This window comes from Oryzias latipes, chromosome 14 (assembly GCF_053564925.1).
Source record: "Oryzias latipes strain Hd-rR chromosome 14, Olatipes_Hd-rR_3.1".
Taxonomy (NCBI): Eukaryota; Metazoa; Chordata; class Actinopteri; order Beloniformes; family Adrianichthyidae; genus Oryzias; species Oryzias latipes.
Genome location: NC_136250.1, coordinates 3,315,138 through 3,329,947, shown reverse-complemented (window position 1 = coordinate 3,329,947; position 14,810 = coordinate 3,315,138). Strand labels below are relative to the sequence as shown.

Genomic DNA, 14,810 nt, shown 5'->3' with positions numbered 1-14,810 from the left:
AAACATTTCTTTAAAGCCACACATGGTTGCTTTGCCCACACCTTTGTTAGTGTGCCTGAAAAGTGTTTGTCAATTGTCAGCTTTTGTTTCTGTTACAATGAGAATAACACTGTTATCACCATTATGAGGAAGGGGGGACTTAAGAACACGCAGACAGATAAAGGGCCACACACTTGATTTTTTTTAGACTGATGACGTATATGTTTCAAAAGTTGGTAATTGGAGACTGATTGACCTGTGGAACTTTTTAAAATGAGTGCTTTTGTCCAAAGTTGTAGCAAAGTTGTGGAGATTCTAGAAATTTGCAGTGTCAAGAAAAATGTGCGGCTCTATAATAATAATAATAATAAATAATAATACATTTTATTTCTAAGGCGCCTTTCTGGGCACTCAAGGTCGCCGCACAGCATGTATACAGTATAAAATACAATAAACACTTAAAACAACAACAACAATTTAAATAAATACAAAATTAAATAAAAAATATAAAAACGTGAAAAGGTTAATGTTAAAGTGAATAGGCCATTTGGAAAAGATGAGTTTTTAGCTTTGATTTGAAATGTGGGAGTGTGTCAGTGTTGCGGAGGTCAGGGGGGAGTGAGTTCCAAAGCTGGGGAGCAGAGCAACTGAATGCCCGGCTCCCCATGGTGACAAGACGGGCAGAAGGGACAGAAAACTGGATAGAAGAAGAGGAGCGGAGGGAGCGAGCAGGTATGGAGACATGAAGGAGGTCAGAGAGATATGGAGGTGCAAGGTTGTGAAAGGCTTTGAATGTGTAGAGCAAGATTTTGTATTGAATGCGGAATGGGATGGGTAGCCAGTGAAGCTGTTGAAGAATAGGTGTGATATGGTTGATGGAGGGAGTGCGTGTGATGATACGAGCTGCTGAATTCTGAACCATTTGAAGTTTATGGAGGGTTTTTTGGAGTTATATTTCTGCCACCACGTTGCACACAAAACTATCTAAGTTGCAAATGAAAATATTAAATATTTTCTTTTCAATTATTTTTTATTTTGCTTTTAATTTTTTTTTTTTCAACATTTTTTTGCGTTTGCAAAACACGTGTTTTCACATGCGTTGTGTCAAATCTCACTTTTTTCCTATCTTTGAAAGTGAGATGACACACAATGCATGCAAAAACCTTTTTGGCGGTGGCAATAGTGGCAGTTTTATCACGCTAAGTCGCGCTAAGAGTAGTTAGCAAAATAAAAGATAGGAAAAAAACAAGATTTGAAACAACACATGCGAAAACGTTTTTTGAAAGCAAAAAAAAAAAATGAAAGCAAAATAAAAAATAATTTAAAAGCAAATGTTTAATATTTACATTTGCGACTTAGAAAGTTTTGTGTGCAACGTGGTGGCAGACATATCACTCCATACGGGTTTTGGTAAAATTTGCAGAAACTGGTGCGATTGCAATATCTCAAAGTCCTGGGGGGTCAGACATAAAGAAAATTAAAGCCCCCAGCTGTGTTGTATGGCCCACAGGCACAACCCCTTCCACGCTCACCTCTACGCAAAACAGCCGCGCCATCGCTGCCCACATCTACGCAGCACCCCGCCCTCACTGCCCACCTTTTATCAAGGCTTGTCAAGCTGCATATGCTAATTATGTTAACAATGCTAGTTAAGCTAATGTGGCAAAAATTGCTAGCATTGCGATCAGCATCATCAACTTACTCAGAAAAAAACATTGCTGATGATGATAATTATGCTAACTATGCTAGTTATGCTAATGTGGCTAAAAGTGCTAGCTTAGCGTTGAGCATCATCAACTCACTCAGAAAAACACATTGCTCCATTGGTAAGAGCTGCATTAGATAAGTTGATAGAAAATCCACTTTTTTCCAAATGGCAGCTTTTCTGTTGATTTTTATCTCCATGGCAACCATTTAATGTTTTGGTCGCCTGGGGATGATGAACAGATCGTCGTTAGTTTCAGACGAATCGGAAAGTAAACTTTTTGATGTCCTTAGCAACAGAGGTTTTTTTGCTAACCACGCCCACATTCCTTATATGTCCATATCCAGTGTTTTTCAATATGTTCAGTTCCAGCCATGGATGCATGCATTCAAATTTCACAGTATTCCATTGAAAAACATAAGAGTTATATCAGTGCGCCACATTTGCTAGCTCGCCACGTGCACACTTTTGACAATCTACAACTTCTAATTCCAATATTTTGTCCAAAGCTTGCCATTGATGCCCGAGAAGTTTTGAGACGATTGATAAAAATCCAAACGACAAGTTTACGTAGGTCAACGAAACTGCATAGGTGATTGTAGACTTATACTAGCGACAAGTGCATCAAATTTCGTGAAAATCGCTAGAAAAGAAGTTCATTGGCCCATTCATTTTTTTACGAGTTCGCTCGCCGTGATGTCATCGTCTTCTGGGGGGTGACTTTAACTTTATTGAAAATTTATTTTCAGTTTATCGTAGCTGTGTGCACATTTTGGTGACTTTTCAAGTATGCAGCGGGGTTCAAATATTTGCTGAAATGCGCCGAAATCTTTCTAACTGCAAAAACAATATGGTCCTTGCAGTCAGTGACTGCTGCTGTGGGCCATAATAAAACTCCATCTCTCTCAAACTCTTGAGAGGGACTTGGTATTGAAAGAAATAAAAGTACATGGTACATTACACATAGAGATCAAAAAGAGTTAAGCTGTAGATGAGGATTTCAGAAACATGAAGCTTGTACAAATAAAGGACATAGAAACAAACTAAATGGTAAACGGTGTATACTTGTATAGCGCTCTTCTACCTTCCTCAAAGGCCCAAAGCGCTTTACAGTCACAGTCCCATTCACACAATCAGACACACATTCACACACTGCTGCCAACCTTCCACCAGAGGCAAGGTGAGGTTCAGTGTCTTGCCCAAGGACACTTCAACACATAGGCGGGCAAGGCTGGGATCGAACCTGCGAAATTCCATTCTGAGGTGGACCGCCCTAACGCTGCACCACTGCCACCCAAACCAGCGAAGTATTGACTAATAAATAGAATAGAATGCCTTTATTGTCACTATACACTATAGTGGACAAAGAGAGCAAAACATGTACAAAATGAATAGATGTGCAGAGGCTGGTAGGTCAGGTGGCAGAGGGAGGGTATGGGACCACCCATGACGATGAGGGCTCTGCAGTGGAAATGAGTGGAGTAAATGTTCTGAAGGTAGGGGTGGGGAGGTGGATGATCTTCTAAGCAGTTCCAACATTGGACTGGAGGTTTCTGGTGTGCAGGAGCTGTACCACATGGTCATGCACCACGGACTGGATGTTTCCAACTGTTCCCCGCAGTAATGCTGTGTTGGGGAACCAAGAGAGGGTCACCAGTAAGAGTTTGGAGCTGCTCACTCCCTCCAAGCAGAACTTGTAATGGTAGGAGGAGCATCCTTCTACCATTTTGACTCATTTTGCTAAAGAGACCCACAGTCATCTCATTTTGATGGATGTTGAAGCTGAGCGATGAAGCTCAGTCACGAATCAGCAGACTGACTAGGAGAAGGCACAGTTAAATGGGGGGGGCTGTATTCAATGTCCTGACTTTCGATGCTTATCTAAATTACTGGCTATTCTAGCCTATTAAAATCAGGACTGTTTTTATTTTGTTGCTTTTCTGATGGATCTTTGAAAACACCCAAACATCAGTGACAAACAACACTCATCTTTACAAAGTACCACTGAAGGTAAAGAAGTTCATCCTGAATTGACCAAACTGGGATTAGCTGGAGGAGAACCACATGGCTTATGCTAGCTAGCCTACCTTGTTGTTAAGCATGGTATGTTAGCATTGTCACGGCTGAGTTGTTTTAACAATATTGATAGCATTTATTCTGCACCATATTAAATAACTAATTTCAGTCCAACCCCCATGTGTGATTTGCTGAAGGCGGTTACACTGCAGCATCTGCAAGCTAATCAACAATCATGAGAAAACCTTCCATGTCTACCTTTCCTGTTCTATATTAAAATATCAAGGCAAGCATTTAACTTTACACACAAAAACCAGAGAAAACTTATCTGTGATTAGACGGTTTTCATTTCAAGGTCACTGCTGTAAAGTCATTCTTATCAGAAGTAGGTTTTTAACTTTTTGTGGAAATATTCTGCTTCTCTTTCATGAATACATGCAGCATCATAGGCCTAACAGTCATTCATTTTGCTTTGCAGTTAAGAAATAAACTGAGTGAGATGGTCAGATCTAGATATTATTCAGTCTTTGATCCTACTTCCTGGTTTAGTGTCTTCTACCTTTGTCATGTCTTTGTTTGCTCAATGTGTTTTAGTGATAATGTGAAGGCACTTTTCTCTGTCTGCTCATTGTGGTGACCTAAAGCAAGGCAGTTATTTACAGTTTTGATTTTTGTACAACACGAACAATGTGCCAAACATTCACTTGATGTGGGCCAGTGACTTTAACTTTGAAAACCAGGAGCAGGACATTTGAAGAGCTTGTACTCTCAAAGAAGGTGTGGTTTGCTTATCCAAACCCCCCGCTGTGGGAGCAACTGTGGAGTTTCTTGATGTTTCTTCTGGTTCTGATGGTCCACCTTGGGCCTGAGCCTCATGCTTGTTTAAGGTCATCTGCTGCTGTGCTAAGTAGCTGCAGCACTACATAAAAACAGAAGATGGCTTTTTCATGGTTCCACTGGTTTAAGGTGGATGTCCTCCATCCAGTCTGTTTTTCTGAGAAAAATGGCTTCTTTAAACACAACAGGATGTATGAATGCATGCATATGGCAGAATGAGCATACATAAGCTAGCAGCAGCAGCCTCAATATCTTTGTGCAGGGTAATTTCTGGCTTTGTGCCATCATTTAACAGTTAACTGTCCCCTTATATAAACTGTGGGTTTGTGCAGGCAGAGTGTTGTGTAAAGCTGATCACTGGTCTGCAGATCTGTTGGTTTAACTATCATTGTCTGCACCTCCCCCTCACTTGAGATTAGCTCTTAATCCTGTTAAATACTGAAGAGAAGTGCCCTTGACCATTGGATAGACTTTGCTTCAGCTCGCACATCTTAGGACAGAAGAAGTAAATCGTAAAAATCTCCTTTAAGTAGAAGCATCAGCTAGGGATTCACCAGGGAGGCTTTTACAAACCTGCCAGCATGTGTCCAACAAGGAAGTGCAAGAAAACAAAAAAACGCAGAGGAGATGGTCAAAGCAAATGGCACAGATGATAATACAGCAAAAGTTCAAAGAGTTCTGAGAATAAAGTAAGCAGCTAAACCAAACGGTTAAGAAGAGATGGTGTGTTAAAGAATGAAAAAATTTGCATCAGACACAAGAAGTAGAACTGCATAAAGAAACCTGAAGAATTTTACAGATTAAAGTTTTTGTCAGAATGGGGGCCGATCCCTTCCCTTTGACTCCAAGAATGAAGCACGTTGGAAAGCTAAACTGGATGCCACCAAAAAAAACTCTGGGATTTGTATTTCAGATGAATGTAGAGGCTGTGGAGACCTAATAATTTGGGGTGCTGGAAAAAATTGTTTCTGTGATATATCACCAGAACATAATGCTGTGAGAACGATGTTTATCTAATTATTTCTGAGCGTCCTTCAGCGTCTGACTCTTGTTTTCCACTTAAACCTCCAACCACCAGTTGGCAGCGGAGCACACTGAGCCTTTTTGAGCAACTCTACACCACACAAAACATCAGGAAGACCTCAGCTACAGGCAGCTTGTTACGTTGTTATGAGACATGAACTACCTAGGTTTTACTTGGGATGGATACAGAACCAAAACTCTCTTCCATGTTGCTGCCAGTATCACATAAAAACCCAGATGGCAGTGCTTTGTAGCGGCTCAGATAGTGAAGCAGCGGCTAATGCACGGAGCATCAGCTAAAATGCTGTCAGCAAAGCGGGTCAAAGTTCTGCAGAACCTCACAGCAATAGATTCTAGTTAAGCGACTGAATGGATCAGAGTGATGTGGACAACGCTCTGAAAAAAGGCCAACGTCATATCGATGAACGGTGAAATCCGTGTTTACTTCCACGTGTGAGAAACTGCATCTGCAGAGTAGACTGTCATGTAAATAAAGCCTCTTAGCCACATTAAAGCGTCTCCTTCATCCTGTCATGCTGCCTCATCATCATCACTTTATTGTTTCTGGAAAGAATTAGTATTTTTTTCCTTTATTTTGAAACATTATTCAGACTACTGAACTGTTTAAAAGTACTGGAGAAGCTACATTTAGCAATATTGAATATAAACAGCACTTTATGTCCTTAATCATACTTTTAGAACCTTGTTGGTTAAGGAACATTCATTTCCTTTTTTTTTCTTATACTAAAAAATATTTTGTTATAGAAATCAGACAATGTTGACTGTTCCCTTTCTATATTTTAAGTTAATAGAAAGTTAATAAAAAAAAGTTAATAAAAGCACTATGAATTTGCTTGGGTAGAAGCTACGTATTGAGATTTAGGCAGAGTTTTTTTCTTAAAAAAAAAAGAATTATTCTAGTTCCTGCTGTGTCCTGCTGCACTGTTTTGGTCGACCACAAGTTCAATAGTTCTTATAATTTAAACATTCCCATTTTCACTTCAAAAATTAATTGAAGGGTTTTACCCTGCAAAAGAACTGTTTGAGCTTTTAATTGTATTGCAATGTTTGTTCCTAAAAAAAACCCTAAATACAATAGGTAAAAGTTAAACTAAACTAAACAGACTAAGCTAATCTGGGCATCCCTGCCCTTAAACCGTCCTTCTCAGAGGAATCCACAAAAGCATGTGGGTTCTCACATTGTGACATAGATCAGTGACAACAGCCCCTTCCAGGAAGAGTCTGTGCTCCCACCGCTGACCTACTGACCGCGTACCTCGCCTCTGGCTCGTCTGGCGCCCCCAGCCGTCCCCCAACTCCATCTGGATGAAGCACATCTGCTGGACTATTTAAATATGTGGTTGTAGAGTTAGATAACCTAATTCTTCTCAAGGAGTTCTGGTACATCGCCTGTCGTCCTTCCTGGGGGAGGATCCCTCCATCATGTGGGCACCCCTGAGCTTTCTTCTTTTTTTTCCGGAATGCATTTTTTTAGGAGGTTTTCCTGAACGTTGCCCAGTTTAGTCTAGTCTGTTTAGTTTGTTCATTTCAGAATTTACTATTGAATCTTTGACTTCATGATCCTTATGATTTTATGTTCACTAAGCAATTACTGGGATGAAGCTCATTGAGACGACTGTTGTTTTAATATTGGGCTATATTAATAAAACTGAATTGAATTGAATTAAATTTAAGGGGGGTGAAAATAATAAATAATGATGCTTTCCAATTGTGGAAAATGTATTTTACTATAATTAAAAAACTAACAAAAAAGTAAAACCATTTACTTTTACATGGAATTAAAGCACAGTGACAGAATGAACTCACATGAAGTTACTCAGACCATGTTTCATAATGTAATAAAAGATGAATAAGTCAAAATACAGTTATTTTTTTCATGTTAATGGTTGTGAAGTTCTTAGAAAAATATTGATGGTATTTTGTTCTGATGTATCCAATCCTATATCTGTAGGTCTGACAAACCCCAAATGCAGTACTTTTGGTTTCACTCAAAGTTGCTAAACTTTTTCAACTTTGACCTATTTTCCTTCTGCATTATTGTTATGAAACACTTTTTTGTAAGATAATACCAAAATTGGTTTAAATGATTTAAACGATTTGAGCTGCTGTTTAAAAATGAAATACAATTTCAGATCTATTGGAAATGTTTTTGTATTTCTTAGTTTATTAGTTCACATTATAGTTGGTGCTGACATAGTTGTTATGTAGGACATTTTGAATTGGCGCTTCATGTCATAAATGTTGCTGACCCCTGGTCTAGACTGTATCTATTTAGGTAAAAGAATTGGACTGTATTGAATCATATGAAAGGAACAGATACACACCTCAAATAAATTCAATTTCAATTCAATTTTATTTGTATAGCACAAAATCACAACAACAGTCGTCTCGATGGGCTTCGAAGTAAAACATGAACTCAAAAGGATCAGGAATACAAAGAGTTCAATAGAAAAATACTAAAATGAACTAACAAACAGACTAAACTAAACGGTCATCCCTGCCCTTAGACCCCCCTTCGCGGTAAGGAAAAACTCCTAAAAAACTGGATTCCGGAAAAAACGAAGAAACCTCAGGGGTGCCCACATGAAGGAGGGATCCTCCCCCAGGACGGACAGGCGATTTACCAGAAATCTTGGAGAAGAATTAACTTATCTAACCCTACAACTACATATATAAAAGTCCAGCAGACGAGCTTCATCCAGCCGTGGTTGTGGGGACAGTCAAAGGCGCGAGTCGAACCTGAGGCAGGAACCACAGCCAGGTGTAGGAGCAGGAGCAAAGGCGAGGTAGACGGTCAGGAACAGGAGCACGGATGAAACAACTGGAGTCTGGAAGCACTCCCACTCCCCAGGAGGGGAGAGGAAAAGAGGGACAATACATGAATCGCACTGTACCAAACAGAGGCATGGAGAACTAAATGATAAATTATGATCAAGAATAGAGAAGAGGAAGGGTAGAAGTAAATGAGAAAGAGGACAGAACCCCAGTGTACCATAGTTACCCCAGCTTCAACTTCTAGCAGCCTTTTAAAAGAAATAGTTATTATTAAGTTTAATTTAAACAAATTAACATTAAGTTAAATAATCTCTGAATACTAACTAGTCTGACAATAAGCCTGTCCAAAGAGGAATGTTTTCAGTCTAACTTTGAATGTAGAAACTGAGTCGGCCTCTCTTACATGAGCTGGGAGTTTATTCCATAAGACAGGGGCTTGGTGGCTAAACGCTCTACCTCCAACCGTACTTTTACTAATTCTAGGAACCACAGCAGTGCTGCATTTTGTGAGCGAAGTGTTCTTATTGGATGGTAAGGGACTATGAGGTCCTTAATATAGGACGGGGCCAGTCCATGTAAGGCCTTATAGGTTAACAGGAGGATCTTGAACTTGATTCTAGAATCAACTGGGAGCCAATAAAGAATTGTGAAACTACTGGTTGGTGTAAAACCATCTGAAAAGCATGAGCAATGACTGATCCAGTGAATGTGCCTGACCCCGCTGTTGTTTCTAGGGGGTTTTGACTTTTTTTTCTTTAAATAGACATTTGACTTTGACTGCTGATTTGTGTTTTCTTCCCAGTGGGAGTGTGCATGGTTCCTTATACTGTGCAGTTCCTTCCTGTTGCTCCTCTTTTGGGCCTACTTCTGGTTGGTTGCTCAAAATGATTTCAATGACTTCAACTGGTGAGTCACTTTGGTGTCCTTTTAATTTTGGGACTGTAAAAATAAGGAAAGCTGTTTTTGTGATATGAGTGGTGATCCTACCGACACATGGAAGATGACCGAACTTGTGTTCGTTCACACACCAGGTTGGTGTACAATCGTTCTGGAGAGTGGAAGGATGAAACAATTCCCATCCTTACATCCACCACCCTGGGACTCAGCTATGTCAGCTTCCTACTGGTCAGTTATCCCACACAGAGCTGTGACTTGCTCCTGTCGATGTTTTGACTCCTTAAATGTTTCTTGTTTTTCAGATTTTAGCACTTTTCCATATATCTTTGGGACAACAACTCAATCTGTTCTGGGTTCACAAGGTGCAGTGAAAAAGCTTTGACATTGTTGCTCTCTTCATTCTAGTGAGCGTGTGGGCTTTAGCCTTATCTGTCTTTCCTTCACAGATTGGAGTTTTAGCTACGCTGCTCATCACCATCTCTGGAATTGTCTCTGTAGATGACATATGGGAAGATGAGTTGGACATCCTGCTTATATCACTTCAGGTTGGTAACCGGAAAAATCAGAGAGAAGTAAATTGCCTTAATCAAAGTCGTATGTTCGTGTTATAATGGTTAAATCTAGAATAATTTGTTGTATTTGTATTTTGGCAAATGCTTTTATATCTTATTGTACTCACCGTAACCTGACCCATGGGTTTTTAAATCTTGTGTTTTATTTAATTATTTGTCAAAGGTTTGTGAAACCTTTGATAGGACTTGATTGATATAATCAAATAATCAATCTGAATCCAAGCTTAATAAACCAATAAGATAATAAGATCGATCTCTTATGTCTTCACTTTTTCAGTGACCAAACGCATAACAGCAGTAAAGCTACAGTCCGCTAGCTTGATGCTAACCTCTAATCGAATTTTCCCATAGTTCTGGAAATTATTGGTGATAATTGGAACAACGTACCTCTCTATATAATATATTTATCAGGTATGTTTATATGAAGATTTGGTGTGTGTTTTTTTTTTTCAATTAATGGGCTTTGGGCTGTTGGCGTAAATAAATAATTGAATAAAACTTGCCTTATTTCAAAGAAAATGATAGGCAATTGTGACTGAGCATCTCAGACTCACTGCAATGTTGGCCTTCCTTAAAGTTGTGAGTTATTGCGGCTAGGTAGACTCCAGCGCTAGAAACCGCTTTTTGAGTGAGTGGGGGGGGAAAATGAGCACTGAACAGGATATGGTCTGTGTCATGTTTATGTGTCAGAGAATAAAATATCTTACCCCATGCTGGTTTAAAGTTCTTTGATAATCAGTGATCAGCTGTTTCCTGTCCACTGATGTGAAATACTCCCAGTCTTCTCATGTGTCTGCTGTCATCAGTCCACAGCGCCTTTCCTTCACATCGGAGCGCTGGTGTCAGTCACAGCCCTGAGCTGGATGGTTGCTGCGTATGCGGTCCGGAAAGAGAGATCCAGTAAGTACCAGCTCGTGTTTGGAATAAAGAAGACTGAGCGGATTTCTGCTTAGATTTATGTGTCTGAAGTCTTCTTTTATGCACTCTAACTTGCTAGAAAAAATACTTTTTTGAAATGTGTTTTTTCAGTACTGCAGGGGGTCAAACTCATTTTCACTGAGGGCCACATCAGCATAGTGGTTGTCCTCAAAGGGCCAGAAATAACTTGTACATGTAACTAAATGTAATGAAAAAGAAATGTAACTAGTTAATGTTAAATAACTCATTTATTTATTTATTTATAACTTTTTAAAGTGACAATTACAGTTGCATAGAAAACATGTGTTTGCTTGTTACTCTAGCATAAATCCTTTTACATTTGATCCGTTTATTAAAACTCACATAAATGAAGGATCAAACTGTCCAAGTGTATAAAGAAAAATAACATAAAACTCGCGGGCCACATAAAATGACATGGGTGCCACATTTGGCCCCCGGGCCTTGAGTTTGACACGTGCAGTGAAGCGTGCTATACACGGCTTTAAAAAAATAAAGGGAACACTACAAAAACGCATCCTATAACTGAAGGAATGAAATATTCTTTTTAAATGCTTTACTTTTTACATAGCTTCATGTCTTTTTACATAGCTTCATGTGCAACACAACCACACAAAAATATAATGGAAATGAGAGCACCCCCTCCCCACCATTTGCGGGGGTAAGGGACTAGAGACACCGGCGAATATGCCGAATACGCAAATACGGAGAACCACCCCCACCCCACAGCCGAAGAACGTCCGCCACCAATCCTTACTGGTGCTCTGTACATTACACTGACAGACACAGCATACCTTCTTGCCACGGCTCTTATTCAACACTGTCTGCATTCAAAAGTCACTGAAACATCAGCCAGAAACCATGAGGAAGGAGTCGTTGTATGTGGTCACCACTTGCAGAAGCACTCCTTTATTGGAGGTGTCTTGCTCCTTCTTTTCCTTTCGGCTTTTCCCTTCAGGGGTCGCCACAGCGAATCAGCCTCCTCCATCTAACTATCCTCTAACCATCCTCTACCATCTCTGAATCTGAACCGTCTCAGTCTGGCCTCTCTGTGACTTCATCTCCAGAACCTCTATGGGCCCTCCCTCTGATGTCCTCATTCCTGATCTGATCCATCCTGGTCTTTCCCAAAGAGAACCTCAGCATCTTCATCTCTACTACCTTCAGATCTGCTTCCTGTCTCTTCCTCAGTGCTACTGTCTCCAGGCTGAACAACAGGCTGCTTTCACCACAGTTTTCCACACCTTTCCTGTCATTTGAGCTAAAACTCTATCACATATCACACCTTTCTCCACCCATGCCATCTTGTCTACACACACTTCTTCACTTCTTTTCCACACACATTACTCTGGCCTGTTGACCCTAGATACTTCAAATCCTCCACCTTCTTTGACACTTCTCTCTGTAGCCTCACTCTTCCACTTGGGTTCCTCTGATTCACACACATGCACTCCGTCTTACTGCAGCTAACTTTCATTCCTCTCTTTTCCAGGCCAAGCCTCCACCTCTCTAGCTTATCCACCTGTTCCCTGCTCTTGCTACAAATCACAATATCATCTGCAAACATCCTTTGATTACACAAAAGTTTGATTGACTTGGAGTAACATTCAGTTATTTAAGCATTCTCTTTATTTCTTTGAGCACTGTATATGCAAACCCTGTATAAAATCATGAATAAGGGTATTCCTTTCCATTATTCCATTCAAAAATATTAGACTTTCGCAGAATATAGATTCTGCACCCACTGTTTAAATAATTTCAAGTATTTATTTGTTTAATTTTACATAGGTTGGGGTTCCAGCTCAAAAACCCAAAACAGGATTTGACAAAACTGGAATTCTGTGGAAAAATCACCATTTACTTCTCAGTTTTTGAAAAAAGATAAAGACAGAGTTCATGATCAAAGCAATTCGTTTTTTTTCAGTGATATGTCCATCTTGAGTAACTGGTTTGGAAATAACTGCCTTGATGCGTCAATAAATATCCTTATTTGACACCTCTGCTCAATACACACGTTTTTTTCTGAAAGAAATGAACACTTTCACACTTTTTTCTCTTATTTAAGCTCAAAGTTCAAACCTTGATAGAAAAGTAAGTCCAGTATTATAGAATGAAAACAACGTTCAAAGATCTACGTGGATTTGGCGATCTCCACTTATCTAGACGGCACAGAGGAAATTGATCGACAAGGTGTCCTGCCAATCAGAACACACTGCACTGTAAAAAAAAACTTACATAAAAAAACAAAAAATAATGTATTTCTAATCTAATTTTTAAGGCAACATTGGTCTCCCTAAGATAAATTAAAAAGTTGCTTCCCCTAAAGAGTAGCCTGACTGCTTTAGCCTGGATCCCACATATAAGCTTTGGGAATTTTAAGAACCAACAATTCTCCTGCCCTGTTATAAACGGGCAGCTTGTTTTTTTTGTTTTGTTTTGTTTTTTTGCTTTGCTTTTTCTTTGCTTGATAGTAACCTTATAATAAAGATTTACAGAAGTGTATCGTTGATAGATTCTGTTTGCATAGTTACATTTATGAGTGCAACTCTGGGAGATGATGTCCCTGTTAAAATATTGCAGAAATGGGAGATAAATGTCAAGTCCTGGCTAACTGTATATTTTGAATTGACTTCAAAAGCTTCCTTTTCTCTTTCTTTTTTTATTTTATGTATAGATTTTCAGCTAATGGTGCTGGTCATCTACTTTGTGAGTCTTCTAGCTGTCTGCCTGGCCCCCATCACATTCACCTGTCCCTGCATAATGGACCGGCACACCCTCAAGGCAAGGCCGGCCATCATTGGCCGGCGTGGAGCTCCCATGGTTAGTCTGACCCATGTTGCATACAGATGATTAAGCCAAATGGACACATCTGTGCTGAATCCTCACTGTCATGCTGGATTCACTTTTTATATCTTATTTACATAATCCTCATTCACTGATGCTTTTATATTATGGTCATACCTTTAAAGCACATTATGCAATCCATCTAAATATTCACTGGTTGATGCTCTATTCACAAAGTCATGGTCCATGTAGATGTTTATCCTCTAATGTTTTTAGACTACATTCAGACTTTGAAACTATATTTTAACGGTCTTGTTAAATACACACATGAATCCATTCAAATATTCTTGTATTTGTGTGTTCTTGTTACTTTGTTAGTCGCTTTGCTTTCACGTTTACACTGTTTCCAGATGTTGCTTCATCATTAACATGTTGCACACATCACTTTACCACATTGACACTGCATGGAACTATTTACATTGCATTTAAATATTCATCTTGTTTTAACACATTAAGTGTGCATTTATACAGGTGTTATTACTTTAGACTGCATTGACGTGTTCTCGTTGCAATAACATGTTCACACTGCAATCTATATAGCTGCCAGTGTTGCCACATAGTGTCACAGTTTTCCAGCCCAAAAGTCATCTGAAAACCACCAGACAAGGACACACACGCCCACCCCACTCACACATATTTGAATGTATGTATATATTTATATCAAATAACGGGATCAGGAGAAACAAGAATACACAACTGTGTTGTTGTTTTTTTTTGTCCCCTGCTGGACTAATTTAGCATCTTGATCCGGTCATTTTTCAAAATACAAGATAGTCCAGAGTAATAATAAAATGAGTACAGCATTGAATATTTCTTCAGCGGACCGACCTTCCATTCATTTCCTTACTGTAACATTATATATCCATTCTATGGTTTATGGAGCCAGTCCCGGCTCCTGTGGGGCAAAGTCGGGTACACCCTAGGCCAGAGGTCAGCAACCTGCATGCGGCTCTTTCATCCCTGTGCTGCGGCTCTCTGTGTTTTTGGTAAAATAACTACTATGTTCTAAAAATGTCGTGGTGCCTTTACGTCAACAGAGGAAATGTGTATTTTAGCCTTTTGACGTACAGTATTCCCCCTTATTTGTGGGGCTTAGGGACCAGAGATACCCGTGAACACGGCAAATCCACAAATATGGAGAACCACCCTCCACCCCTGCGACTGTCACCGATCTTTACTCTTCAAAAACCCTTGTGGAACATTTA

The 14,810-nt window shown here is 39.6% G+C and overlaps 1 protein-coding gene across 5 annotated transcripts in view; it reads left to right on the top strand.

Moving 5' to 3' along the window:
* The window catches only part of gdpd5a (glycerophosphodiester phosphodiesterase domain containing 5a), a 31,771-nt gene that overhangs the window by 7,282 nt on the left and 9,679 nt on the right, over positions 1-14,810 (top strand). For all 5 annotated transcript variants that reach the window (XM_004076082.5, XM_011483114.4, XM_023962213.2 and 2 more), the window contains exons 3-8: positions 9,159-9,262; positions 9,388-9,481; positions 9,556-9,615; positions 9,700-9,798; positions 10,632-10,725; positions 13,436-13,581. In XM_004076082.5, coding sequence (XP_004076130.1) covers positions 9,159-9,262; positions 9,388-9,481; positions 9,556-9,615; positions 9,700-9,798; positions 10,632-10,725; positions 13,436-13,581 — 597 coding nt within the window. The remainder of the gene's footprint in view (positions 1-9,158; positions 9,263-9,387; positions 9,482-9,555; positions 9,616-9,699; positions 9,799-10,631; positions 10,726-13,435; positions 13,582-14,810) is intronic.